This window comes from Panthera onca, chromosome A1 (assembly GCF_046562875.1).
Source record: "Panthera onca isolate mPanOnc1 chromosome A1, mPanOnc1 haplotype 2, whole genome shotgun sequence".
Classification (NCBI taxonomy): Eukaryota; Metazoa; Chordata; class Mammalia; order Carnivora; family Felidae; genus Panthera; species Panthera onca.
The window spans coordinates 129,630,098-129,657,263 of NC_138339.1; the positions used below are offsets into that span (position 1 = coordinate 129,630,098).

At 52.6% G+C, this 27,166-nt stretch overlaps 1 protein-coding gene across 7 annotated transcripts; it reads left to right on the forward strand.

Annotated features, from left to right (window-relative positions):
- The first annotated feature begins 1,115 nt into the window (after positions 1 to 1,115).
- SEPTIN8 (septin 8) lies at positions 1,116 to 27,131 on the forward strand. 7 transcript variants are annotated; one of them, XM_078451142.1, is made up of 10 exons: positions 1,116 to 1,255; positions 12,879 to 12,999; positions 13,943 to 14,138; positions 14,449 to 14,635; positions 15,161 to 15,322; positions 15,907 to 16,003; positions 16,200 to 16,368; positions 16,591 to 16,723; positions 16,818 to 17,008; positions 25,995 to 27,131. In XM_078451142.1, exons 1-10 carry the CDS (start codon positions 1,226 to 1,228, stop codon positions 26,158 to 26,160), a joined length of 1,452 nt encoding a protein of 483 aa, XP_078307268.1. In that variant the 5' UTR covers positions 1,116 to 1,225; the 3' UTR covers positions 26,161 to 27,131. The 7 variants fall into 7 exon arrangements, with proteins under 7 accessions (XP_078307268.1, XP_060492162.1, XP_060492158.1 ...); XM_060636175.2 differs by lacking the exon at positions 1,116 to 1,255 and adding an exon at positions 3,166 to 3,187 and having other exon boundaries at positions 14,455 to 14,635; XM_060636177.3 differs by lacking the exons at positions 1,116 to 1,255; positions 25,995 to 27,131 and adding exons at positions 3,166 to 3,187; positions 19,787 to 22,232 and having other exon boundaries at positions 14,455 to 14,635.
- The last annotated feature ends 35 nt before the right edge of the window (positions 27,132 to 27,166 follow it).

Consider the following 27,166-nt stretch of genomic DNA (forward strand, 5'->3'; position numbering starts at 1 on the left):
CCTTAAAACTAAGTTTTCCAAGTCCAGATATGGTCTTTGGGCACCTCTAGTCAGTACAAGTTTCTGAGTAGGAGGGACTGGCCGAGTTGTTTTTCAGGAAGATATTGGAGGTGGTGAGGAGGAGGTATGGAGGGTGGAATGACCCGAGGTGAGGCCAGTGGAGGCAAACCTTGCCATATTCCCAAAGGGAGAACAGAGAGGCAGAAGGGGAGGAAAGAAAAAGGAGCGTTTTAGATGACTTGGAGCTAAATTTTGTGTGGCTAGTCAGTGAAAAGGACAAGAGCCGGCTGAAGCCAACACTTGGGCAGAAGTGTTATTTTTCTGAGATTTGTGTGTGTTTTCAATAGTGAGTTCAGCAGAGAGAATGTGCATGCATTGGGATCCGTCATCATCTTTGCACAGAGCCTAGATTCCACTACTATGTCGCCCCAAGCCCCTGGGGCAAGCAGGACGAGGAGAACTTGCACTCTGGTGCCTTGACCGTCGAGGTGAAAAGAGCATCCTGCGGGGAGTCAACTCGCAGGAGCCCAAGGTTGGGTCCTTTCCCAGGAAGGCCGCCTGGGCAGACTCGCGGGTCCCGCCCCAGGTCCCGCCCTGGCTCCGACCAGAGCATCAGGTGGGGGCCTAGGGCACGGGAGTGCGAGGCTGAGGCGGTCTCTCCTGGCCCTGACCGGCGGCAAGTAGCCTGTCGACACTCTGCTCGGTGGTCCCAGCGCATTTGAAGCCTCGGACGGGGTGGAGGCGGCTTGGTCGGGGATACCCCTAGGGCGCACGCAGCACCCCACTGTCCTCACCATTGAACTGGTTTCCTAGCGCGCGGGGGCCCAGCCACAACCACCCCGGCTCGGCCCCAGCCTCCCAGAGACACGCGCACCGGCCCCTGGCCCCCCAGGCACTGCCCTCCCGGACCCCCAACTCGCGGACTACAAGTCCCAGCAGCCCTCGCAGCTTGCACCTCCCGCCTCGCCGCGGAGACCCCCGGCCGTCCAAGTGGGGCTCGGGCTGCGCTCGTGGCGGGGCCGGGCGGGGAGGCCGGTCCCGCGGGCGGGGGCGGGGGCGGCTCCGCGACTTCTCCCGCCGCCGCCGCCAAGGGGAGTTTCCAGGAAGTGGCCATATTGGATCCATTCAGCCGCAGCCGCCCGGGCGGAGCGCGTCCCGCAGCCGGCTGGTCCCCGTCGCGGCCCGGGTGCTCGACCCGGCCCGCCCGCCCGGTGCGGAGATAGCCATGGCGGCCACTGACCTAGAGCGCTTCTCGGTGAGGGCCCTGCCGGGCCGCGGCGCGCGCGAGAGGCGCGGGGCGCTGGGAAGGGGCCGCCCTGCAGCTGGCGGGGGGCGCCGGGCGGGCTGTCAGCTCGGGGACACCCGAACGAGCTCTTCGCGGCGCTAGCGCGGGGTCCCGGGGCGTCGGGAGGGGGCGTCCACTTTGGGCGCACGAGGGACAGACCCCCTTCGCGGGAAGGAGCAAATAAATACCTGCCTGGTTCGGACCAGGTGCGAGGACAGACTGGGGGCCCAGGAGCCGCGGAGGCCGGGGAGGGGGGCGGGGGGGATCCAGGATCCTCCGGACCCCCACATCTCCCGGGGTGTTTCTGCACTGATTGGGGGGGGGGGAGATTTCTAGCCGCGCAGGTGCTGTTGGATGGGCACAGCCTGTGAAGATGAAACCCCAAAGGATCCTAGGGAGTCTTTCCAATGAGTTGCAGACTTGGATCCCGAAGACCTTGGGCCTTCTTTGCCTTCCCCCTCCACTCCTCTCCCATCCCCACTCCCCGCCTAAGCGCTCAGATCCCGGGTGCGATTCCAGGCAGGTCCCACCTCAGTGGTCCGGTCTGAGGCAGCCATTCCCCCAGGAACCAGCGATTCTGGATACAGCCCAGTGGATGTTTGTTTGGGCCCCAGTCGGAAGGCGTTCTGCAGGGCTCTCTGTTCGGGTGGTCCCTGCAGGGGTCTCTCTAGGGCTGAGCCCACCAATAGTCAACTTTCTAAAGGTGTTTATAATTCACCTGGGGGAGGGGAGCCTTTTAGGGATTGTGTCTGCCTGTCCTATGGTGTCTGAGGCTGGATCTGGGTGTGTCTGAAAGGCTGGGCTGTGACAGTGAAGGAAGCTGTGTCCTCTTGCCAGCATGTGAGGCCCTGGTCGGCGAGAAGGGGGAGGGAGGGCCCAGGGCTGTTGGGGGGGAGGGGGAAATGTTGAATATGTGACCGATAAGGAATTGGTTCTGGGGCTAAATAAGGGAGTCAGGACTTATGTAATTAATGCTATAAATACTGTCATCTGAATTAGTGTATGTAAATTTTCCCTTTAATCTGAAAATACATTTGTTGGTCTACTTTGGAAATATGCATAACTGAAGCAGGAGCTCTTGGTTTCATAATTCTAGACTGAGGTGTTTTATTCCCATTGAGGAAGGAGCGCTGTGTCAGTTAAGTAAGTTTAAATACAGGAGGAGTGGAATCAGAGGTTTACCTCACCCCTGCACTATAAATTGGAATTTATGTACCCAAGGAGGGCCGTCTCTGAATCCTAAGAGACCTGCTGATGAGCTGGAGGCCAAGAGATCTGGCAGTGTTTGTGCATCTGTGCATGTGTGTCTGTGTACATTTTCTGTGTCCAGCTGACCAGAAAGTTATGTCTGAGTCTTGTCTGTGGTCAGAGGTTACCCTAACAGTTGGTCTTGCTGGTGGGAGCGGTATGCAGAGTAACTAGAATCAGACTGTCTGATATGAATCTTAGTCTACTACTTATTGGCCATGTGACCTTGAGAAAATTATTTAACCCCTCAGTGTTCTCATCTATATAATGGGATGAAAATATTACCTTCCTCCTTGGGTTATTGGGCAGATTCAGCGAGAGAATCCTGGTGAAGTATGTAGAGCAAGGTCTGGCATGTGATAAGGACATAATAAATGACACATGATACCTAGTGTCCATGTGGAGGTAGAAACTGGTCCTCTGTATAGGAAGGCAGCAGAAAATGAGTTTGCTCCATTCCATGGTCCCCTCCCTAGGGCTCCTGTCACTGCACACCCAGAGATTGTCCTCAGAATTGAGCTGAGGGGGTTGATTGCACTTCCAGGAGGTGGAGTGGAAAAGGCCTTTCCCTCAGATTCCCATGCTGGCATTTCTGTGAGGATTTCGGGTATTATCTCCATGGTGGGCCAAGGCACAGAGACAGGACTGACTCAGGTATGTATGGCTGTCCAGGAGCCTTGGTGACTATGTCAGGTTAAGCTGGCTGGGTGGACGCCTTCCACACCCTCCATGCTCTGAGCCGGCAGCCTCCTGGGAGGACTTGTATGGGGTTGAATTTGGGTGGAGACCTTGGGTGGGGTTTGGCCTGAATTTCAGAGTCTGGACTCCATTCTGCTCTCCTGGCTTGTCATCCTGGGAAAATCATTTCTTTCTCTATCTTGCTATAAAATGGACCCAACCATACTAATATTCTTCAAAGAGTTTGTGGAAGGTTAATTGCAGTCTGTGGCATGTTTGGAGATCTGTTTAGATGTCTCCCAGCCGCAGGGTTGATTTTGGTGTTAAGCATTGACCATGAGGTTATGATTTGATTGAGCTTTGGCAGGTCTACACTGCCTCCCAGCCCCCACCCCAGGCTGGCTTGGTGGTCAGCCCAGCCCTGGAGGGCCTGGGAACTGTCCCGTTCTGGAGCTTAGATGAGCATACGGAGTTTGTACTTCAAGGTCATTATGTGCTGGGTTCCTATTGCCCACATAGCATGATATAAACAGGATCAGTAGCCTTTACATCTTGTCTAGGCCCTGCTCAACCCTAGGTCAACCGCGGGGTTAGGGTTGACATCTCCTGGGCGTGTATGTCTGGGACAGCGCTCTGGGGAGTTTCTGTTGCCTCTTGCTGTCCTTGAGCAGCCCAACTCCTGTCCACTCTTGTTCTGCTCCTCCTCCTTCCTAGGTCCCAGACTCCTTAATGGGTTCCAGACTTTCCTGCACCCATGGCCATCTCCTGTGTTCCTTCTGTCAGAATCTCATGGGGCAGGGCTGAAACTCCAGGGCAAGGGAGGCTTTAGAGCTGGGGGAAGGCGGAGCTATGAGGGGGAGAGGGAAGAAGCGTGAGCATGGCAGCCTCATGCCTGGCATTCCTCCCAGCCAGTCATCCCCCCCCCAACCCCCCCCCCCGCCATCTCTGCTTTATCCCCAGCACCATCTGTCACTTCCGTTGTCACCCCTGTAATCTTGACACTTCTCCAAGAAGCAGGCTATCCAAGGAGTGCCTCTTCCCTCCCTGAATCAAAAGCTGGTGGGAAGGGGTGTGGGAGGCAACCCTCTCACGCAGTAGGGCTTTGTCATGGACTGGTATCTCCCTGTCCTGTAAAAATGGCCAGGAACCTCCTTGCTGAGCCATTCTGAGAGAGAAATGAGAGCACAGCAAGGAACGTCTGCGAAGCTCTCAGTGCCCTGGTGGTGTCGAGAGATCATCAGTGAACACCACCTGCAAGGCTGCAGCTCTGTCCCACCACCCTCATGGGCAGCGGGCCTTGCTATGGATGTCAACTCTAGGAAGGTCTGCCTGGGATCTTGTTTGGAATGGGTCAGAGCAGGGAGGCTGGTGGGAAGGCACTGGTGATGCAAAGGAGCACATGATAAGGGACTGACTAAGCTCTGAACAGAGAAGGTGGCAAGAAGGAACCTAATTATAGTGCCAACAAGATGAGAAAATGGATGGAGGCCCTGACCCAGGGCCTGACTTTTGTGAAAAGCTTTGGGTGGCATAGAGGGCTCTGGATGTTTTGTGCCCATCAGGTTGTTGATACCAGCAGCCTGTGGTTGGGTGAGGATGGCAGTCTCTGGCCATTGGCAAGTTTGGACCTGAGACCCAATCCCAGCACCCAAGTAACCCTTGAGATGACAGAGAAGGTAAAGCCCTCTGAATTTGGGGCCCTAAGATGGGTTAGGTGGAGGTGCGTACTGGGGCATTAACTACCATGAATGTCTCTGTGGCTCGGGTCCAGCTACTGGAAGAGAGCAACTGCAGGATGACAGAGCAAAGGGCCTGAGGGCTAACTGGCCTCCGTGTGTCCCCTGCAGCCTCTGCAGCCTTCCTGCCCCTGTGCTTCCAACACGGGTCTTGAGATCCCCAGGCATGGCTCGCAAGGCTCAAGCTTTGCCAGACAACCCGATGTGAAGCTGTGTAGGTCAGGAGGGAGACACAGGCACATGGGGAAAGGATATTTTCTAAGGGCAGTTTGCCATCATGATAGAGCTGGAGTGTTCTTTGCTGGGACCATCTGTATCCTCAGGACTCACCTGAGGAACCATGGTTGGGAAGAGGAGGTGGAGAACAGGGCAAGGGACGTCTTGGCTGTAACTTCACTTTTTTTTTTTAAAGATATCTGATTTTATTTATTTATTTATTTATTTTTAATCTGTTTTGTTTTGTTTTGTTTTTTTGAGAGAGGGAGAGCATGAGCAGGGGAGGGGCAGAGAGAGGGAGAGAGAATCCCAAGCAGGCTCCACACTGTCAGCATGGAGCCTGATGTGGGACTCGATCTCATGAATGATGAGATCATGACCTGAACCAAAATCAAGAGTCAGATGCTTAGCCCACTGAGTCACCCAGGCAGTACCCTGTAACTTCACTTTAATTGCCCTGGGTGGTCTTGAGGCAATTAGATATTCTCGTCCTTAGAACACATGGCTTCCAGGCAGTTCGTGGCCCCTATGCTGGAGGACACATTAGAGGGATAGAACCAGGGGAGGAGGGAATTAGGGTCTATTTCAGATCATAGTTTCAAACTATTCTTTGAGGGGCCTCCTAGGTCTGGGCTCCCTGGGGCCTGGGGTTCAGAAGGACCATTGGGTATGGACTCAAGTCCACTTTCCAGACCTGGTTGTGGGGCCAGGGTGCAACCCTGATACTTAACCTGGTGCTGGCATGAATGGAGCAAGTGACAGACAATTATAATACAGCAGCCCTGAGTATCCACTGGCCATTGTTGGTGCCCTTGCATTTCTCTGCCCCTTCCCAGCACCAGCATCCATCCTGGGATTGGAGAGGGGAGGGTCATGTTTGCTGTCCCCATTCCCCCTTCTAAGGGTGGGGTCTCATTCACTTGGGAGCATAGTCTGTTTCCTTCCAGTGATGTCCAGATCAGTTATGGCTTCCCAACTGCAAAGCAGTGGGAGCTGTTGCTGGAGTCCCTGAGCCAAGTGGGACAGTATGAACTCATGAGTTTCCAGTAGCTTCTGAGGCCCAGAGTGTCTCTCCTATCTGCTCCATGGTGGGATGGACCCCTCCTTCTCAGATAGCACAACACAGTCTAAGCAGGTATGTGTCCTAGGCTTGGAGCAAGCTGGCTGGGCCCAGAAGTTGGTAACTTCTTATGGCTTCTTGGAAATCTGATTTTGTCATGAGAAGTAGGCAACAAATTATCCCATATTACTAAGCAGTGGCCCTGGCTTTCTATTTGCATGAAGAGGGAGGAAAGTGCCTGTTAGTGAGACAGGGAAGCTGAGAGAATGGAGTATAGGGGTGGCCTTAGGCTCCTGGGAGTAGTTTTGCACCCAAAGTCCCTTCACTTCCCAGGATGCAGGAGGGGGTGACTGGCCTTTTGAGAGTGACGGTGGCCTCCTCCTGGGGCCTACCTACCTTGGTGCTGTTATTGCCACCGTGCTGCTTGGTCTATGCTCGTGTCTTCTCCAAGGTTTTTTTTCTTTTTAAATGTTTATCTATTTTGAGAGAGAGAATGCATGAGCAGGGAGGGGCAGAGGTGAAGAGAGAGAGAGAGAAAGAGAGAGAGAATCCCAAGCAGTCTCCACACTCAGCACAGAGCCTGATGTAGGGCTTGATCCCATGACCCGGGGATCATGACCTGAGCTGAAATTAAGAGTCAGTCAGAGTCATTAAGAGTCAGTCTTAATGACTGAGCCACCCAGGCACCTCTCCTCCCCAGGTTTTTTTTCTCTGTTAGGAGAGAGATGCTTTTGTTCCTAGGTATTCCCTTGATTATGGATAGGTGTATCTTGCCTCTATCCTTCCCTTCTGGCCCAGGATAGCAACATTCCTACCCCCTGCCCTCCTGCACACATCCCTTTGGTTATTTCCCGTAACCTTTGACCTGGGCTTAGAGGCTTGCTGTGGAATCCTGGGATATGAGCCTAAGCCTTTCCTGGGAAAATTCCTAGGATTCCTCTCAGACTCAAGGACAGTTGTGCTATGACCACGGGTTCTGGCCAGCAGCCTCTGCTCTGGCTATTTAAGGCCCAGGCTGCTTAGAGTAGCTAGAGCTGTGGATTGGATAGTCTGTGCCAGGAACATGGGTGGGGAAGGCTCCCAGTGGCGCAATGACTCGTGGGTCCATTGCTCAACAATTAATAGGGCTTCCCTAGGGCTGGAGCTCTCCTGGCAAGTGGGCTTCCTGTTTGCCTAGCAGGGTGCTCAGGCCAGTGGGTTCTAGGCCCAGGAGCCTGGGGGAGAAAACTGTACGAAGACCGAGGCACCAGAGAACTCTGTGGAAGCCCTAGGATGGGGAGCTCTTCTTTGTTCAGGATTCAGGAGTCAGGTACACTTCCAGTGGGCTACCGTTTCTCTTCCCATCCCAAAGACCAGCCTAGTTTGGGAGGTTTGATCTCAGGGTTCTTTATCCACTCACAGCTTCTTTGGCTATGTTAGTTCACACATTCAGCAGATTTCCAATTTCTTCTGGATAAAATCCTGTTTTTGTGTGGGCAAGCCATCAGACATGGTTTCTCCCCCAAACCCACCTCTCTTCATGGTGAAAGAAGTATCTCCTTTTGGCTGGCATTTAGGGCTGCTCCAGAAAGCTCGGAGCGAGCGTTTCCTGGTCAGGAAGATGACGTCCTAGTTATCCACTGGGCTGTATAACAAAATGCCATTCTCTACTTTGTTCTGGACGGTTGGGCATGGAGGAATGCAGCCGGCCTGAGCAGTTATTATTTTGGTTGTTGTCTTTGATGTGCCAAAGAAATGATGACACAGAAGCCTGGGGCCTGGCTCAGGAGCCAAAAGCTTGTTAGTGATTAGAGAGGGGATAATGGTCCTGTGGAGTTTCCCATTGTGTATGTAGGGCTCAGAGCTGCCAACTCTGTTCTGGAGCTTTGAGGATAGTTGAAGCCCCCTGAGCCAGCAGGCCAGGGAGGTGAGTTGTCCAGCCGAAGGCCCCTCCGGCGGAGCTCTCTCCTGCGGAGCTCTCTCCTGCGGAGCTTTCTCCTGCAGAGCTCTTTCCTGTGGGTCTCCGTGCCCCAAGAATGGAGACACGAGTGTGTTGTCCTTCTACCTCACTCTCCTACCAGACTTGGCGTTGCAGACTGTCAGGCCACGGACCAGGTACACCCCTCAGACAGGTTGTGTTGGGCCCCAGTGGTGTGCTCGGGTTGTGTTGGTTGCCAACCTTTCAGAATTAGGGCGTTGCACGTAAAAATCTAGATTTGTGGATTCTCTGGAAAAATCGTTAAGATTTGGCAGCACTGGGCCTGCGTTCCCACAGTTGGCTGGAGTTGCAGAACCACGGCCATTGTGGACTGAGCACAGGCTCTGCAGTTCCCTGGCGCTCCTAACCTCTCCCTGAGGGACCCCACACTCAGCCAAGTCAGCAGGTCTTTCAGCCAGCAGGCCACGGAGTGATGTGGCTAGAAGCGTGGGTTTTGCAGTCATACTGTCTCCGTGCAGATCCTGGCTTCACCCTCCTGAGCACTGTGGTCATGGGCAAATGACTTCATCTCTTGGAGCCTCCATTGTCTCATCTGTCTGATGGAGGTGATATTACAGCCTACCTCATAGGGCTGATGTGTGGGCCAGATGACATTCAGAGTCATACGTGGTAAGCTCTCGACAACTGTTAGTACCATTGTTGTTATTCCTGTACTTTTTCCTCTTCACTCATTTACATTACCTGCCTGGCCTCTGTAGCCCTTTGAGTTTAAACTGCGTCCGATTGAGCCCCTGAGGTCTGGGATCTGGTGTCCTCATTTTTTCCTTGGCAGCCATCCCAGGGCCTGGCACACCTGGCAGGCAGGACTGGCGCGTGTGTGCTGAGCGACTGAATGAAGGAGTCCGGGGGCCTTGTAAGAATAGGGGAGGTAGTGTAGTACGGTGGTTTAGGGCAAGGGCTTGGCTACTCTCAAATCCTGGCTCTGCTCTGACTCGTTTTCTGGTGTCTGTGCACCTCAGTTTCCTTACCTGTAAAATGGGAATTATAGTGGTGTCAGCCACACAGGGTGGGGAAGGGCCGTGTAGGAGACCGTAAACCATTTGGCTTAGTTCACACAGGGTGGTCCTCAGTGAGGTGTTGTGTCATCATCTGGCATTCATTCATTCCTTTGGTTGTAAACACTGAGACGTTTTACTTTCTACACTTTTTCCTTCCCTTCCTTACGCTCCTTGCTTTTTCTCTGTTCCTTTGCATTCTGAGTCTCACTTTGGAAACCCTAGCAGTCAAGATGTCCTCATTTGCAAGGACTGGATGGGCCCACTCAATTAGCTGAAAGCAGTAAAGGGGAGATATGGCAGGGGGCAAAAGGAAAAGCTCAGAGGTAGAGCAGATGCTGGCTTTCTGTTTTTTGTGATTTTCTTGGTGCTGCTGTCCTCTGAGTGGGCTTTAGTGTTATTCCAGCCCCCCTAATGGTTATAAGATGATCATAAAAGTTCATCCTGGGTCACCTGATTGTACTGGAGCCAGTCATGGGATCGTGCTGATGATTGGCTCAGGACTATTAGGACCTACCTTTAGAGTTGGAGCTGAGGTCTTAGCTGCAAATTGCAGGGCATTTGTAGGGTCATCAGGCAGCCATTGGGAGATCTGCAGTTTCTTTCTGATTTGTATTAACAGACATGCTGATGATGCTTTGGGGGCTGCTGGCTCCTCCTAGGCTGGGTCAGCAAAGACACCTGGTCCAGGCACTTTGTAGTGAGCAGCACACCTTGGATCACATGTTGTTGATGCCACATGTAGGATCAGAGGCTGACATTAGTGAGAGTCACACCTCGGTAGAGTCAGGAAGTCAGATCTGTCTCCTGAGACGGAGGAACAGCAATCTGCCCTCCTCAGGACCAGAGGCCACTCCTCTGTGTGTATGCATGCGTGTGTGCACACATGCCCTAGAGATCAATAGTCCCATGGTCCCTGAGGCTCTTGAGCAGGCATTGATTGCCTCAGCCCTGTGGTCCCTGGAGTGACAGAGTGCAGCCTGGACAGCAATCTGGGGATGAGCACCTCCCTGTACTCCACACACTTCTCCAGAGGGAGCAGTGTTGTGTGATTGAAGGCAGCCAGGGCCAGGTGAGTGAGGATAGGTGGACTTCTCCAAGAGCCCCCATCTGAGTGCTGCTCTGAGCCTTTGAAGCCTGGAACTGTGAGGAAGTGGGGGAAATGCAGAACCAGGATGGCCTCTGTCTCTGTGCAAGGACTCTGTGGCCGAGTGTGCGCGCGCGTGTGGTTCCCAGACACAGCTGACGGGATGGGTTTTGGCGGCAGGCTACAGGATGTTGGATTGCGTCCTGATTGTGTCACCCTTGGAAGAAGAGGATGAATAAACACATAGCCTTCTCTGCAAGCACAGCACGCCTTAAATTTTGGAGATTTTCTGTTTTGCCTGCAAAGAGAAATGCTCTAGACTCCCTGTTCTGTCCCCCATTTGATCCTTAAACTGCCAAGAGCAGGTGGAACCGAGACTAAATAATGAAGCTCTGTGTGAGGTGGGCAGATGCCCCTGATGCCACAGCAGTTGAAGACAGTGTTCAGTAGTTTATAAATGGCAGCATTGTCTAGCATGTTGGGCATCGTGGTGGGAGGGTGGGAAGAGTGGAAAGCCTGACCTCCCCCCGCCTGCAGCCAACCTCAGGGAGCTTATGGAAGAATTGGAGAACCGGGATGCATAAAGAAAGGACGACTAATAGTGCATGGAAATGGGGTCACAGCCAAGTGAGGGGTCTGGAATGTAGGTGTATAGAGCCAGGACAGAGCAGGTGCCGGGGAAAAGGGAGAGTGAGTTCTGGAGCCCTGAGAAGCAGACTCTGTTAGAAGAACAAATTCAGAGGTAACCTGGCCGAGCCTGTGAGGAAGGCCTCAGACCATGAGGGCCTAGGATGCCATGTGTGTGGGGTTTGGACCTGACCCAGCACATTCTATGCTCCATTAACTGTTTCTGATGTGGGCACCAGTGAGAGGAAGCTCCCTTTGGGGCCTCTTTGTTGGTTTATGTTGCAGCCCTGGGGGCAACCTGGGCTTGAGTGGGGAGGTTGTGACACGATTCCCTGGGGACAGGGGATATGGAGAAAGGGTCAGCTGTAAGAGCAGAGGCTCTGCACAGAGAGCGTTATCAGAGAGCAGATTTAGGGGTAACCCCAACTTGTTTGAGGAGATAGTACCACTGTTCAGAGGGTCCATGTGGAGTCTAGGCTGCCATGGCACACACTTGGCTGTCATTGATAAAAGGCTAAAGTGACTGAGCAGGGGTGGGGATGCGGGGGGAACATTATTAGTCAAGGAGAGAGGGTGGAGTTTGTGTGCCAGGGGCTCTGGTGGGGAGGAAAGAATGGTTGGAGGGGTTCAGGCTAAGTCAACAGGCTGCAACTACGAAGAAGTCAGAATGTGCTCAGGTGCTGAGGAGATCACTGTGCAGGAGGGTAGGCACCCAGCATATCCACTGTTTGGTAGCCACACACTGTCTGCTGATCAGTAGCTCCTAGGGCTGCCTCCATTTGGGCCTGTTTCCTCCCCTCTGGAGCTGTGGGCAGGATGGCAGGATGGTACTCACACTCACTGCCCTTCCCTGTCTTTGCTCTTTCTAATGGGCAGTCAGGGCAGAGGGGTTCAAGAATGGAGGAGACATGTTTCTGCCCAACTTGGAGCTGTTTGGTGCCAGCCCCCTAAGAGGGCCAAACCAGGGAAAGCTGAGCCTGGGAACCTTCCTTCGGAGGACAACATTTTATCCCCATTCCCAGGGAAGCAGAGAAACTATCCGCACAAATTGGAGTCTGACTTTGACCCTCTGCTTCGGGTCCTGCTGGTTTCTTTTTATAGGCTCCAGTGGCCCTAGCTCACTCGGGACCTGCTGCCTGCCTCTCTCCTGAGGCCAGACCTCCATATTCTCATCCAGAATCCTTTGTCTAAACAACCAGGGCTGGAATGGGTGTGGGACGGTGGTATGAGCCAGAGCCTAGAAATCCCTAGAGAACATTGCTGAGGCAGGAGGGATGAAGCCTCAGTCACAATGCCTCAGACACTAGCCCTGAGACCCAGTGGTGGGTGTGAGGGAGCACCAGCCCCTTTAGCGGGGCCCATTTGTGCACTCCATGCTTGGGTATATGACGAACAAGGGGTGCACATGTAGGATTGTGAGCCCAGCCCAATGAGGGAGGGCCCCCTGATGGAGAACAGGTGTGAGGGGGTCAGACCAGGCCTGCCTCTGCTTGAATCCTGCTTCAGTAGGAGTGTCTGTGAGGTCTGAGAGGGGGCTACAGGAACATACACACTATCCAACCTTGGCCTCTTGAAATCTTTATTTAAGATGGGAGAACCATTTGGGGCCTCTTCCTGGGCAGGAGGACAGGTGAACCCTCAGGGATGGCGACCAGGATAGATAGTTCCGTGGGCCATCTGTGCCAGGAGATGCCCCAGGCCCAGGTATCGCTTGCCAGCCCAGGTAGAGAAGAGCCATGGGTGAAAGCCCTTTTCTAGGACAGGATCAGGGGCCCTGAGGCACATTGGGCTTCCTGTGTGGAAATTTGTCCTGGAGTTGGAGCTCTGGCAGACTCACACTGTGTCCTGAGATTTGCTGAGAACTCTGGCAAGGGCAGGGGTGGTGCATGTCACTGGGGTTTAGCCTCTCCCCACATGGTCCCTCTTCCCCGGTGGGCTCACTGCTTTGCCCTATTTCTCTCTTGGCAGAATGCAGAGCCAGAGCCCCGGAGCCTCTCCCTTGGTGGCCACGTGGGCTTCGATAGCCTCCCGGACCAGCTCGTCAGCAAGTCAGTCACACAGGGCTTCAGCTTTAATATCCTCTGCGTGGGTACGTGTCATAGTCTGGCCAGGGGGCAGCCTCAGACAGGGGATGGAGCTCTGTGCCCTGTCCACTTGTTGAGCTACAAGGGACCTCCTAGGCAGAGAGACACTTTGAGGGTCATGGCGAGGCACTGATTGGTGTCTCTGCCAGGGTCAAGAACAGATATTGGGGGCCTGACTCCAGTTGCCTCGAAGAGTGAACAAGATCAGGGCTGTGAAAGTGCTTTGTAAACTGAGAGTGTTTATCACAGAGGTTTAGATTTGTGTGTTTATTTTTAAAACATTCACTCTTGTTCCTACTGTGTGTTAAGAACACTATGGTAAACAAGACTGTCCTATTATAATACCATGCGAGAGCTCCAGCACGCATCTGAACAAATACAGCCCCAAACAGGGAGGCTCTGGGAGGTTCCATGGGTCTCAAGGCCAACGGTACAAAGAGCTCTGCCACACCCTCCGCAGGTGCCTAAGCCCTGGCATCTGCTGGGCTGTGGGTTCCCCTTGGGAAGCAGCCTGTCCTAAACCGGATAGCTAGCTGGAACAGGAGGCCACTGATGGCTTTAGACCCTGGCTCATGACCAGCCCCAGCCCAGGAACGATGGTGTGCAGAGCAGGTGATGGGTCCCATTGAGGCTAGCAGAGGCTAATGTCCAGTGGATCCCACAGCTGCCTGGCTCTGCCTCTTCCCCACACCCCGAGGAAACATTTCTCACATCCCACATAGCCATGGCTTATGTCCAAGTCAGCCTTTTGGCTTTTTCTTCCACACGTTTTTGAGGCCACCAAGAAGGGGTGGCTCCTGGGGATGGGGACAGCGAGGGATGGAGTTGGAGGCCTGCCCTTCTCTTCTGTGTGGAGGCTGAGGTGCCCAAGCCCCACCCATCCTAGCCAGCAGCCAGGGACAGTCCTGTTTCTAAACTTTGACATCTCCTCCATTCCTTGCTCCCCAGGGGAGACTGGCATTGGCAAGTCCACGCTGATGAATACGCTCTTCAACACGACCTTCGAGACAGAGGAAGCCAGTCATCATGAGGAGTGTGTGCGCCTGCGGCCCCAGACCTACGACCTCCAAGAGAGCAACGTGCACCTCAAGCTGACCATCGTGGATGCTGTGGGCTTCGGGGATCAGATCAATAAGGATGAGAGGCAAGAGGCGGGAAGGGCGGCCCCGCCTACTCTCATCCCTGCCCCCCTCCCCCCATGGTGGGCTCGGTTCTAACGCTCTGCCCAAGCACCCTTAATTCCTAGTTGCTCCCACACTAATCGGCAAGCCCTCCACTCTATGGGGGGCCAGAGGTCCCAAGGACCCTTTTGGAGGTTAGGAGACAGGGTCAGCCACCTATACCCAGACAGGGAACCCCAGACTGAAGCCGCTTGTCCCTACAGAGAGCAGGTTGGGGGCGGCCCGCGCCCTGCGGCTCAGTGCCTGCCTCAGGAGTGATGGAGCTGTCTCTAGTTACAGGCCCATAGTTGACTACATCGACGCGCAGTTTGAAAACTACCTGCAGGAGGAGCTGAAGATCCGCCGCTCACTCTTCGACTACCACGACACGAGGGTCCACGTCTGCCTCTACTTTATCACGCCCACTGGGCACTCTCTCAAGTCCCTGGATCTGGTGACCATGAAGAAACTAGACAGCAAGGTACACACCCTGCCCCCCAAACTTGTTCCGTGGGCTTCATGGTCCTCCGCTGAGTTGGGGGCTGCAGTGTGACTGTCTACTGTGGTCCTCAGGGGCTCTGCTGCTTAGGGGCCTGCAGATAGCTCCTGGGCTTGGTCCTGTTTTCTCTTGCCTTTTCCCTACTGCTCCAGTGGGCCCTCATCACTCTGGGTTCTTTCTGTAGAGCTCTGTCTCCTTAGTCTGGTCCTGAGCCCCTTTCTTCTAGCTGAATTATTTCTTATTTAAAAACCAAAGCTGGGTTTGCCCAGAGGACTAGTTTTTAGGGCTAGATGGTGGTTTGAGGGAACCAGGGCTGTAAGAAGCCCCATAGTCAATTGGTACCACCCATTAGAAAGGCCCCAGGTGGCTGGGTTCAGGCTAGGGCTGCCCATGGGAGCAGCTCCATGTCTCTGGCCTCCTGCCTTTCTGCCTGGGGATGTGGTCTGGGCAGGGCTGTCCACAGTCAGGGAGAACTAACCTGCTGCCCCTCACCCCTCATCCTGGCAGGTGAACATTATTCCCATCATTGCCAAGGCTGACACCATCTCCAAGAGTGAGCTCCACAAGTTCAAGATCAAGATCATGGGCGAGCTGGTCAGCAATGGGGTTCAGATCTACCAGTTTCCCACTGATGATGAGGCTGTTGCCGAGATTAACGCAGTCATGAACGTGAGCATTGGGCACTGGCCTCAGGGCCAGAGGGGGCTTGGAGCCAGCATAGATCTGTGGCAGCCCCAGAGACTCTGGCTCCCCCAGGATTCCCCAGGATTTCCAGGATTCAGGAAAGACGGGTGGGTGGGCATCTGGAAGCCAGCCAGTCCTACGACCTACGGCCAGGAGATGGGAGGAATTGGGTATTGGGCTGGTGCTGGGCCTTTCCCATGCTTAAGTTTCACAAGATAAGGATGCAGGGCAGGAACTGAAACCTGTAGGAGTAAGCAGGTAAGATGCCAGAGCTTGGGAACGTGGAGGAAAGCCAGGTTTGCAGGTCCTGTGAGGGAGCTTCTAATGGCCCCTAGGGAGCCCAAGGTCTGAAAGAACCCCTCAAATGTGAGGAAGATGGGGGTGCAGGTTCAGCCTGCTCTCCTATTTGGAGGCCTTAGGATACTTCTCCAAAAGAGAGCCAGGAAGCAAGCATCTGGCCATGCCTTGTTCAGGTGTGGCATCCCTTCCCTGGGGTCCAGGATAGTGAGGGAGGGTCTGTCCATTAGTCTGTCCACCCAATGCTCACCCATACTTGGGCTCCTTTCCAGGCGCACTTGCCCTTCGCTGTGGTAGGCAGCACTGAGGAGGTGAAGGTGGGGAACAAGCTGGTCCGAGCACGGCAGTACCCATGGGGAGTGGTGCAGGGTAAGTGACTAGAGGGAGCACATCCCCAGGTGGTGGGCCTAAACTCAGTCTCCTGGTCTGTGTCCTCCCTTTGTCCAGTGCCTGTGCTGCCAATGGAGTCGGCCTGGAACACTTGACTGCTGTTCCTGTGTCCTTTCCTCCCTGTGCCCACCTGTGTGTGTGCTCACCTGATGCCCCACGGGCCCTATGCTTTCAGTGGAGAATGAGAACCACTGTGACTTTGTGAAGCTCCGGGAGATGTTGATCAGAGTGAACATGGAGGACCTCCGAGAACAGACCCACAGTCGGCACTACGAGCTGTACCGGCGCTGCAAGCTGGAGGAGATGGGCTTCCAGGACAGCGATGGTGACAGCCAGCCCTTCAGGTGACATCCTGCGTGGGGCGTGAGCCCATCTCCACAGCCACGGCCAGATTTGCCATGCTGGCAGCTGTGCCTGGTGGGGACGGGGGGGTGTCTCATGAGCCAGGGGGAGGGGCGTGGGGACCCCGGAACCCCCACACCCCTCCTGTGCCCAAGTGATCCCCCTTCTCCCATCCCGTCCCGCTGCAATCCCACCCTTGGCCTCTTGTCTGTGTGTCTCCACAGTCTGCAGGAGACTTATGAGGCCAAGCGCAAGGAGTTCCTGAGTGAGCTGCAGAGGAAGGAGGAAGAGATGAGGCAGATGTTCGTCAACAAAGTGAAGGAGACAGAGCTGGAGCTGAAGGAGAAGGAGAGGGAGGTACGTGTGGGCTCCAGGTCTGGGAGAGGCCAGGTGAGGGAGGGCGGGGCCTGGCCAGGCTCACAGGAAGCCCCTGTTCCTCCTCTGCTCCCAGCTGCACGAGAAGTTTGAGCACCTCAAGCGGGTCCACCAGGAGGAGAAGCGCAAGGTGGAGGAGAAGCGCAGGGAGCTGGAGGAGGAGACTAGCGCCTTCAACCGCAGAAAGGCCGCGGTGGAGGCCCTGCAGTCCCAGGCCTTGCACGCCACCTCGCAGCAGCCTCTGAGGAAGGACAAGGACAAGAAGAAGTAGGTGGTGGGCCTCCTGCCCACGCTGGCTCTTGCTCCCTCCTGGGCACCCACTCTGTCCTACTCTTGGCTCCTTGAGTCTACTTTGGTTCTCGCCCATGCTCTGCCTAGTCACCATTTGGCTCTCAGTCCCACCCGCTTTCCCACTTCATTCTTGCCCTCCTTTCTTTTCTTCTCACTGGTGAGCTTGATATCTCAGGATACTGGGTATTTGTGCATGCTCTGTCTTGCACAGGTAACCCCTTGTTACCCCCTCCCCCCCCCCCGATTCTCTATTCCTCTCTGTCTCTCTCTTTCCTGGCTCTGTCTCAGTCTCTGTCTCTGTTTCTTTCTTCCTGTCTCCCTCTCTCTTTCTCTCTCTCTCTCTCTCTCTCTCTCTCTCTCTCTCTCTCCCTCCCCCTCCTGCCGCCCCCTCAGAGCTGGGATGGTGAAGTCCAGGCCACACAGGCCTAAAAGGGTATAGAGGTCTCAGGGAAGGGCTTTCAAGCCCAGAGAGGGGCAGGACCCGTGAATGTCTGCATTTTCAGATTCCAAAATCTCCTGTGGTTTTTGCTTGGGCAGCGTGGTGCATCCCCCTTAGTCTCTACAGTGGATGTGGGACCTACATTGGTTGGCAGGTGGATGCTTGAGCCCAGGCAGCACTGGCCCCCGGGCACTCTGCTCACTGCCTGGTGGAAGGAAGGACACCAGCTCCCTGAAGGGGCTCTGGGAGTCCTGCTCCAGAGAGGAGCTGCCCTTCAAGTAGAAGTTAGAGTTGGAAGAGAGAGGACAGGAGGCTTCCAGCCTCCCGCAGTGCAGTGAACCTCTTAGCCAGGTGGGGGCAACTCCGAGTCATTTCTCCTCAGCCTTTTTCAAAGCCTCTTTCCACACTCTCACCCAGAGTCCAGATGCCCTGGTTCCTAGGGGGTCTCCCTCCTCCACACTACTTCATTCAGTGTCCCGTACCTCATCACGCTGTGGGATCTCGTCCATCCCTGCTTCTCCCTGCCCCTGGCCTGGGTCAGATACCATCTTTCGCTTATCAGCTGAGGAACTAAGCAGATGATTCCATTTTTGTCCTCATTCTCGAGTTTCTTGGACATTCATGTCTTCTTGGAATGTTTGGGAATGTGTGTGTTCAAGCCCTTCTTTCCCTGGTGGCAGTGGAGGCTTGTGGTTAAGGCCATGCAGTGGGTAGCCAGCCGTGGCTCTGGGACGCTGCTTGTGGCATCAGCACTCTCCCCGCCCCTAGTATTGCCATTCCCTAGCACACATACACCCATGCACACAGTCTTACTCTCACTCCAGCCCTGTCACATGCACAGACTCAGGCACTTGTCATCCAACACACACAGCCCCCAGGGCACATAAGCACAGAGACATCTGAGGAAAAAAACCTTCTTGAGCTGCTTCCTGGGAGAGATGAGGGGGACAAAGCCAGGCATTTAAGAATGAATGCTAGTTCTTATTCCTAAGGCCTGTCCTCTGCTTTGGGACAGACCCTCCCCCCCCCCCCCCCTTTCTATAGTCTCCCTCGTCCTGCTTCCTGGTGTGTCCCACCCCATCTGCTGGCACTGTTGGCAGAGATGACCCCCTGCCTGTCCCCAGGGAGGACCCTAGCCCCACATTTCCCTCAACCATGTGAATTTGCTGTCTGCTTTGCGTTTGCTTCCAGCCCCAGCCTCATGTCCAGCTCTTGGCTTGGTGAGCCTTGGGGCTCTGTGAATTGGAATCTCTGTGGGTTTCAAGCTAGTGGCTAAGAATCCAGTTTCTCCTGGAAAGGGGTGTGTGGGTCTACATCCCAGGTGTTGGCATCTAAAGAGACTGTGCCCTGCTCCCTGCCAGCTTGGTCTGGGCCATCTTGTTTCAGAAAAGACAGGCAGAGTCTCCTAGGAGATAAACTATGGAGAAACTACTCAGACACTGAAGACACGGACGTGTGGCCAGGTCAGGGCCAGGAGGTGGGGTGCAGGCTGGCTGCAAGGGCAGCAGCACAGCTCTCGGGGTGAGAGTTCGTCTGTGGTGTTGGGTCTCCCTGCCTTCCCAGTGTGGCCTGGGTCTGGGAAACAGGTCTTTTCTGCTTGCTGGGCATGCCAGAAAGCTTCAGTCAGTTTGGCCTCCGGAAGAGACCTCTCCTCCCATGCTGGCCTTGTGAGGCCAGGAGTTGGGTAGGTGAGGTGGCCTGGAGTGCCCCTTCCTCCTGTCCTGGTCAGGGGAATGGGGTATGTGAGGAGCGCTTTCGGGGTGGGGGGGGGTGGTTCATGACCACTGAGTTGGATTGCTTTGATTGGTTATACTTGGTCTTTAGATTTTAATCCATTTTTGCAAAATTACTTCCCAATCAGATCTTGACCCTCAGCCTGGAATGCCACAAACTAAAGCAAATTCTCTGCTTTGCTTGCCACAAATGCCAAACTGACTGCCCTTTCCCAGCAGCCAACTTGCTTTCTTTTGTTTCTGTTTGATTTGGTCGTCTGCGTATCTTTTAATGTGTCTGTTTTTGTTTTGTTTGTTTTATTTTTATTTTTCAGTTAACGCACGCACAGACTTACATGTCAAGAGCGGACTTTAGACTTTCATGTGTTAAGTTGCTTGAGTTACACCTTGTGACCCTTCTTCTCCCATAACATGGTGTGAGGACGGACTGGGAGCCGGTACAGACTCCAGTGTTTACAGCCTTGCTTTGTCCCCTACCCCCACCCCCAGGCTGCCCTGGGCCTGGTGGGCCACCCTCTCTATGCAAACACGTCAAAGCCATGAATGCTGGAATCCAAAACTGACAAGGTTTATTTTTTTCAGAGCCAGTGGCTGGTCTTCCATTTACAGTGTCACTATTCCTTGACGGAGCAGTTATGTGCCGTTCTAGCGAAGGCCCCAGCCGGCGATGCTCGGCCTAATTGTTCAGCGTCAAGATGGCAACTCACGCGGTGCCCTAGGTGTGGCCGCGTGGTCTGGTATACATGCTGCAAAATTCGCTCGATTCCCCCTCAGTTTAATTTTTCTAACCTAGAGCTTAATTTCAATAATAACTTTTAAGATACTTCTAAATTTTTATTTTGGCACAAGCGTAAAGACAAATAATATCCTCTCCCGTTATTTTCATAAGTAACCCAGATTCCCTCATTTTTTAAAAACTAAAAATATCTCTAAACCTTTCTTATGTATAAAGTATCCCTATAATATTTAGGGAGAGGTGGGTAATAAACATCCTGTGATGACAGTGTTTGGAATTTCTTTATGGATGAAAGTGGGACACGAAGGAGACCACATGCAGTGTTTCAAATGTGGACGTAAATGGAACAGCAGCCCAAAGCCGTTGTCTGTGTGCTCCACAGGTGCTACCCATACACAGGGACCACTCCACGTGTGTGTTAAGTGTTTGACTCCAACTAAGACCCCCCCAAACCAATCCTGCATATTCCTAATGCAAAGAGTACTCTGCCGGGAAAAGGTCGTTTTTTTATCTCAAGGTCGTTGTTTTCTGTTTTCCTGGCCGACTCACAAGGCAAAGACACGAAGGTGTCTGATGTATGTGGACTATTTAAGAAAACACTACCAGCCAAGGAGCTTTCCCACCTCCACTGCGTTCTTCAGGGGATCATTGTGAGGAAGTACTGGCAGTATTGATTCTCCGATGTTCCTGTTGGTCTGCGAGCCACTGCGAGTATCAGGGCTGAGAATATGGTGTGATGAAATAGATAAAAAATGAGTAGATGAAAGGATTTCATTTAATGTTGATGGAGCACTGTCCTAGATACAGTGTACTCAGAATAACACGCAGCCCTGCCCTCAGGCAGCTCACAGTCTAGTGCACTCCCTAGTCGGAAGCCTTGGGAAGTCGCGCTAATTTATTGTCGGATTGGTCGTTTGTTTTTCATGTCCTCTGTCCTCCTTCCCATCGCTGTTTCCCCCTTTTCTGCCTTGGCCTGCTTTACTGATTTCCGGGACCAAGTCCTGGCTTCGTCCTGCCCTTCTGAGATGGGGTTCCATTCAGAGTGGGGAGGAGGGGCGAGCCGTGTGTGTGTCCCCAGAGGCACGGCAGGAAAAAGGCAGCCTTGTCCTCCTCACCAGGAGCAGAGAAGGTCTTACAGATGTCCGGAGTGCAACTGCTCAAAGTGTCATGCTGTGACCAGGGGTGGATCCAGATTGTAAGGGGCTTCAGTGTGGGCATTCAAAAGGCAAATCAGTGTATACCTAAGGCACATGTGGACTGTCGGTGGCTTGACTTTAGGGGGATTATATGTGTGAGAATGTATTCATTTTGGCTGAGGCATGACCTGTAAGATCGCCTCTGTCAGCTAATGTATTTCTGAAGATGAGGCTCAGTGACCCAGAGGATTCGCTGGTTATATAAGAAACAGAGATTCCTGGTTCACGGGCCGATTTGGGGACTCTGGAGTGGACAGCTCCTGCCACCCATTCACCACAGCCTGTGGGCTGCAGCTCGGGCATACTGGAAGGTCGGAACTGTGGCTGGTTACCTTCCTATGGGTGCAGGGCTTCCCAGCATCTCTCGGGAGACCTGTCACTCTTACACTTTCTGGGGTCTGAGCTGCTTCCACAGGTACCATCGGCTCTAGTGAGCCTTGCCACCCTTCTCTCCCTGGGCTATTTGTGTTTGTAAGTTTATCATCTTCAGCTGAGACCAAATTAATCCTTGATGCACAAAATGAGCTTAAAACGTGCCGTTATTTAACAAGCTACCCCGTGAGGGATGTGACCCTTGTAGGCAGGATCTGATTTGCCTCTTCTTTTCAGAATCTTTTGGCATTATTAGGACTGTCAGTGGGGTCATGCTGGCATTTATGATCATGTCTCTCATTAGCTACGTTGGTTTTGGGTAGAATCATGTAATTTATTGTCCAAACTGAGACTCTTCAGAGTGAAAGCAGGTCCTGTTAATAATCATGCCAGATCAACAGGTGTAAGCTGGAACGGTCTCAGGCGAACCGGCATGAATGGTTACCCTGGTGATGGGTAACCTGAATTGAGGTGGTTTGTAATTGTGCAGACTGACTGCATATGTTTCCATGTGTCTGTGTGTGGGTGCTCGTTAAGTGGGGCTCATATTACTGGATAAGAGGCCCAAGGGAAGTGTGGCTTGCTCGTCTGTTACGTTAACATGCTTTTCTAAAACTGCTTCACCTGTTAATTCATTTACTCCTTCATACATTGACTGTTTTTGTTCCTTTCCATTCACTTTGTACTCTTTTTTTTTCCCCATTAAATTTTGCATTTATTTTGAGTTTTTGTGGTGTCTTTTTTGGGCAGTAGCTTTTCTGATTTAACATGTTTCCTAGCCTATTAATCTGCTACGACTGTGGTAAAACACAGCTTGTCTTTTCTGTGAACTTTGTGGGGTTGGCCAGCTTCTATAGGCGTTGTGTTTCAATAGTGACTCCTGCTGTGGGCATCTGTGAAAAGCTCTGGAATGGGTGTGGGATGGAGGAAAGAGTCATAGTTAGGAGAGAGCCTATGGTCCATCAATCTTCAGCGTGTGTGAGTGGGTGCAGGCCACGAGAGAAGGGAAGGGCTGCCTTTTAAGAGTTTACATCCTTGTGGAAGAGGCTTGACATGGGACAACTAACATCTGAGTTCTTATGGTGTGTCAGGCATTGTTCTGAATTGCATTACGTGCATTAATTCCTCTAATATTCATAATAATCCCAAGATCAGGTACGATTTCCCCCCCATTTTATAGGTAAGGCAGAGAGGTAGAGTAATTACCCAGGGTCACACAGCTAGTTAACTGGTGGAATTGAGATTTGATTATTGGTAGCCCGTACCCTTGATTCCTGAGCTACAGTTGCTACTTGGCAACCCAGTGGGATGATGGACTTATAGTGAAAATGTAGCCACAATTGAAGTGTGCAGTTTGACACACAAAAGTGTGGGTTGGTGGACCTGAGATGGTTTGGTAGAGGTGGGATGCCCTGGTAGGTGGATATTTGGCTGAGAAAGGGCAGACCAGTGGTGGAGGGAAGCGATGACAAGCTTGTGGATTCATTTGCAGAGGAGCTTTCTCTACTGGGCACTAGGTTCATCACTGGGAAGACCAAAACAAGGAGAGGGAGACTCAGGTCAGGGAGGTGACAGCACACCGGGGAGACTTGTGTGCAGACACCCCTAATGAACGTTCAGCTCAGCTCTCCCTGTGGGGAGTCAGCTAGCAGGGAAGCAAAGTCTTCACCGAGCTTTGAAGGACAAAGACCCTCCAGGAAACCAGAGGAGACAAAGGTGACATTGGTAGAGGGAACAGCATTGTACAGCTCGCTCACCCATCTGGGGGAAGTAATATTTGGACAAGTATTAAAAAGGCCCAGGACGCTCCCCTACTCTGTTCTCAGCCCATCTGCCCGTGTCTTCTCTCCTCTCCATTTTCTGCAGCTACAGTCCTTCACCAATCCCTCCCCTTCTGTAGACAGGGACAAAAACAAGACAAATGGTGTCCATACTTCTCCCACCACAACAATCCCAATCTCTGATCTGAGGTGGGATAGGAGTTGCTTAAAAAGAGAGGGGGAGGGAGAGGGAGAGGGAGAGGGAGAGGGAGAGAGGAAGATGGGACCTGGAATCCCAAGGTGAGCCTCAACAGCCTAAAAACTTTTCTCAAACTCCCAAGTGGTACTTGGCAACACAGAAGTTTGCTTTCTCAAAGAGCAATACTGTTTACTGAAGCAGGGCTGTCCCTTTTCTCAATACAGGGTTCACACACAGGTCCACCTTCTCCTTTCTCTGAGAGATTAGTGTTGAGGACCCAGCTTCCACTCAGAGCTCCCTAGTTAAGAGGTCAAGACTTCCCTGCAGTTCTCCAAAGTCAGAGAGAGCCAGAGCTGGGGTGGGTGCTCAGCATGAGCCCGTACTCCCTGCTCCCCCCGCCCCCAGTCCTCACTCCCAGCGCAAGGAAGGAGGCAGGGGGCAGCTGTGGCCCTGGGAGGGGTTGCCGTGAGCAGCAGGCTGTGCCTCAGCCTCCCCATTGGTGCTGGACTACAGACAGCTGTTGCTGGGACCCAGGAGGTGGTATTCTAAGTGTATGTGACTATCGAGTTTAAATGCTGGATATCCAATACATTTAAAATAAGATTCTGATGAGGTTGAAAGGAATTAAACTTTATTTTTACAGAAGCTCCACCAGGCAAATTTGTGTGGACAATAGGTAGAGATTCATACGCGCACTGTTATAGTCTACCTGGTCTGTGACCTCTCTGCATCTAGCAGCAGGTCATATTCCTCACAGCTTAGCCTGTTTACAAAAAACTGCTCAGGATGGCAAGACTTCAGAAATCACTGTGAAATGTGTGGTTCTGTCATTCGTGTTCCCGACGCTGCTTACACAGCTCCAGGGGGCAGCTCTGCCTGCTGGACTCTCCCGCCCAGACAATGGCTCTGTAGTGTCCTGCTGCCCGAGAGACAGCTGGCTTCTCCCTCACGGCTGTGCCAGTCATCTCCTTCTAGCAGTGCCGTGTTGGGAGCAGCCTCAGCCTCAGAACCTACTCATCTCGACCTAAAGCTCTCAGAGCTGTGTTTCCCCATCAGGGGTCAGCTGCTGAGATCATTCCTAAACATAAAATTCCTCTAAGGTAGTAAACTACTTTGCTTAAAAGTAACAAAGGACAAACATGTGTGAAGCTTGACCAAGTTACTGTACATTGAACAAAGCATACTTTATGATCCAGGTCTTATGAAGAGAAGACCTAAGTCATGGCCAAGTCAGGGGACATTCATTTGGAGAAACGGTCCCATTTTTGCCATGATGGGCAGGGTCATTGGCACTTGAAGTGCTACACTTCCCAGAAGTCTGGGAAGCTGACAGAACCTGGCCAGCTCCGTAGGTGGAGCAGCACAAGCTGGTCAGTCAGAACCAGCCCGGCCCTTCGGTCCTGAGCAAGGCCCACTGCTGGCCTGACTCCAGTTCCCTTAGGGGCCCCTACCAGTCCATGCTGGAGAAGAAGGGAAAACCAAGCTGCAGTATGACCATTCATTCATTCATGCTGGTCTCGGACCCATGGGAGAGAAGAGAGCAGGGTCTTGATCTGTCAGACCACCCTTCCCAACAGGGACCCCCGACCTGCCTTTTTTCTCCTTACTGCCTTCTCAAGACTAGGGAGCTTTTTCTCAGCTGCCTTCCAGTGCCTTCTTCCTTTATTGTTACAGGATCCATAAAGCCTAGAATTTAGAGGCATCCCACCAAGAAGGGGTTGCCATGATGCTCTAAAGGGTACTAGGGTAGGGGCACAGAGGCTGGGAAGTGAAATAAAGTTGTCTGAGCAGGAAGAGGACTACAAACTTCTCAGGTGCTGCTTTACAAGTTCCTTGCAGTGGCTCAACTGCTCACTACTGACCTGTAATTAAAATAGAGTCATCCTTGAAACAGAACCATTTTACATTCCAAATAAAATAGTGAGTGCTTAAATGTTAGCACAGAGTAATTTCAGGAAGGTCCAACTGTTTGGCTCAAGAGCATTAACCCCACCATCTCAGGGACATCCACCTCCAACCTCAGTAAAACTGTCATTCATCTAACTATGCATTTCCATCTTACCCTGTCCATACTCAGAGACTCCGATCCTTCAGTGCCTCCCTCATGGTACCCCAGTACCCGGTACCATACAGTCAGATAAAAGGTGAGGGGTCTGAGATTTACACGCTGCAATATTAAGCTCAGGGGTGCTTCCTCTTGAGCCGGGCACATGCCCCAGACTTCACCCCATCTTCTTGACAACAAGGGCTGCCACTGAGATAAAGCTCTTTTCACTGTCAAGAAACCCACCCAACTGGTCCAGTGAAGGGAACATGTACCCCATACTCATCCAGAGGGTATGCCAAGTGTACAAAGCCTAGGCCTTAGGTAGACTCTTCACAGAGTCATTGTGGCCAGAACATCTGGAGCCCACAGGGGCCAAGAAGGGTGATGCGTACCATTTTGGGGGCAGAGTGCATCAGCTCAAGGGGCAAAACCGAGAGCCTGGTCCGGGGCAAAGTTGATGTCTACCTGTGCTTTCTTTAGCAGATCAGATATAGGAGTACACCAGTCGGGCATGAGCCTCTCCAACTCTAAGGTGATGATGACCAAGGCCAGTGTGGAGCCCTTGAACTGCAGCAGCTGGTGGCCCGCCATACAGTGCTGCAGCTGCCTGGTCAGGGACGCGACGTGGAGGGAAGGATTCCTCTGAGGCAGCAGCTCCACCACGTGGGGCCAGCCCAGGACCACCAGGGCATGGAACTAGAGACCGTGGTTTTTAATGTTAGAACAGAAAACCCCATACCTTTCATATATCAATGACCAAAAGTGCAAACAAGTTAAATTTCCATCAGGGAGCATCCGATGTTTCCCAACCCCTTCCATTCCCATCCATGGTCCCACAAGGGACTTGAAGCTTAATACTCATTCTGTGGCCAAGCTGAGCTTCAACCTTGGAGAGAAAAGACAATCTGCTTCCTGGGATGGTCATTAAGAGCTTAAAGTACCTAGATGACAATGTTTCAATTCTGAAAAACAGAAGCATACTATTCAAGATTAAGAGAGCAGAAAAGTTACTTGTATCTGTATACTGCAACTTGGCAACAATGGCCAGTTTTCAGAATGAAACAGCCCTTAGTGATTTAATCTTCATGCTTCCTAACCGACCAAAACTCCATACATCTCCCATTGCATAATTTTGCCTTACTAACGAAATCATTCCTTAAGAATGACCATCATTCCCCAACTCAAAAAATACCAACTAATACAATATTTTTTAAGTGCCAGATCAATATGGTCTAAAGCCTCAATAAGGATCGTGTGTAGGTGAATAAAGACAGCTAAGTGAATGTGTGTAAAGTGTAGCACAGGCAGACAGCTTTTTATGTACAGTATTCATAGAATGGAAAGTTAAATATTTTTGCAGTGTGTATTTAAAGAGAAACTCACCACAACAGTGCCGTCAAAAAAAATCTTTATAATCTATTGTCTTTTAGAAGCGGGGGTCTGGTGGAACTGTGTTGGATTTAAGATCTCCATTTTCCCTCTTACGTGTGTCATGAGCCCTGTGGGTCACCTCACTGTGGTACGTGTAAGGATGTGTGCACGCCTGTGCTTTGCCATCCTATGTTGTGAACAGCTGTTCCAAAGGCGCACACGAGTCTAGGGCAGACTCTGCAAACTCCTCGTACTTACTATGGTCAAGAAGTCCAGCGGTA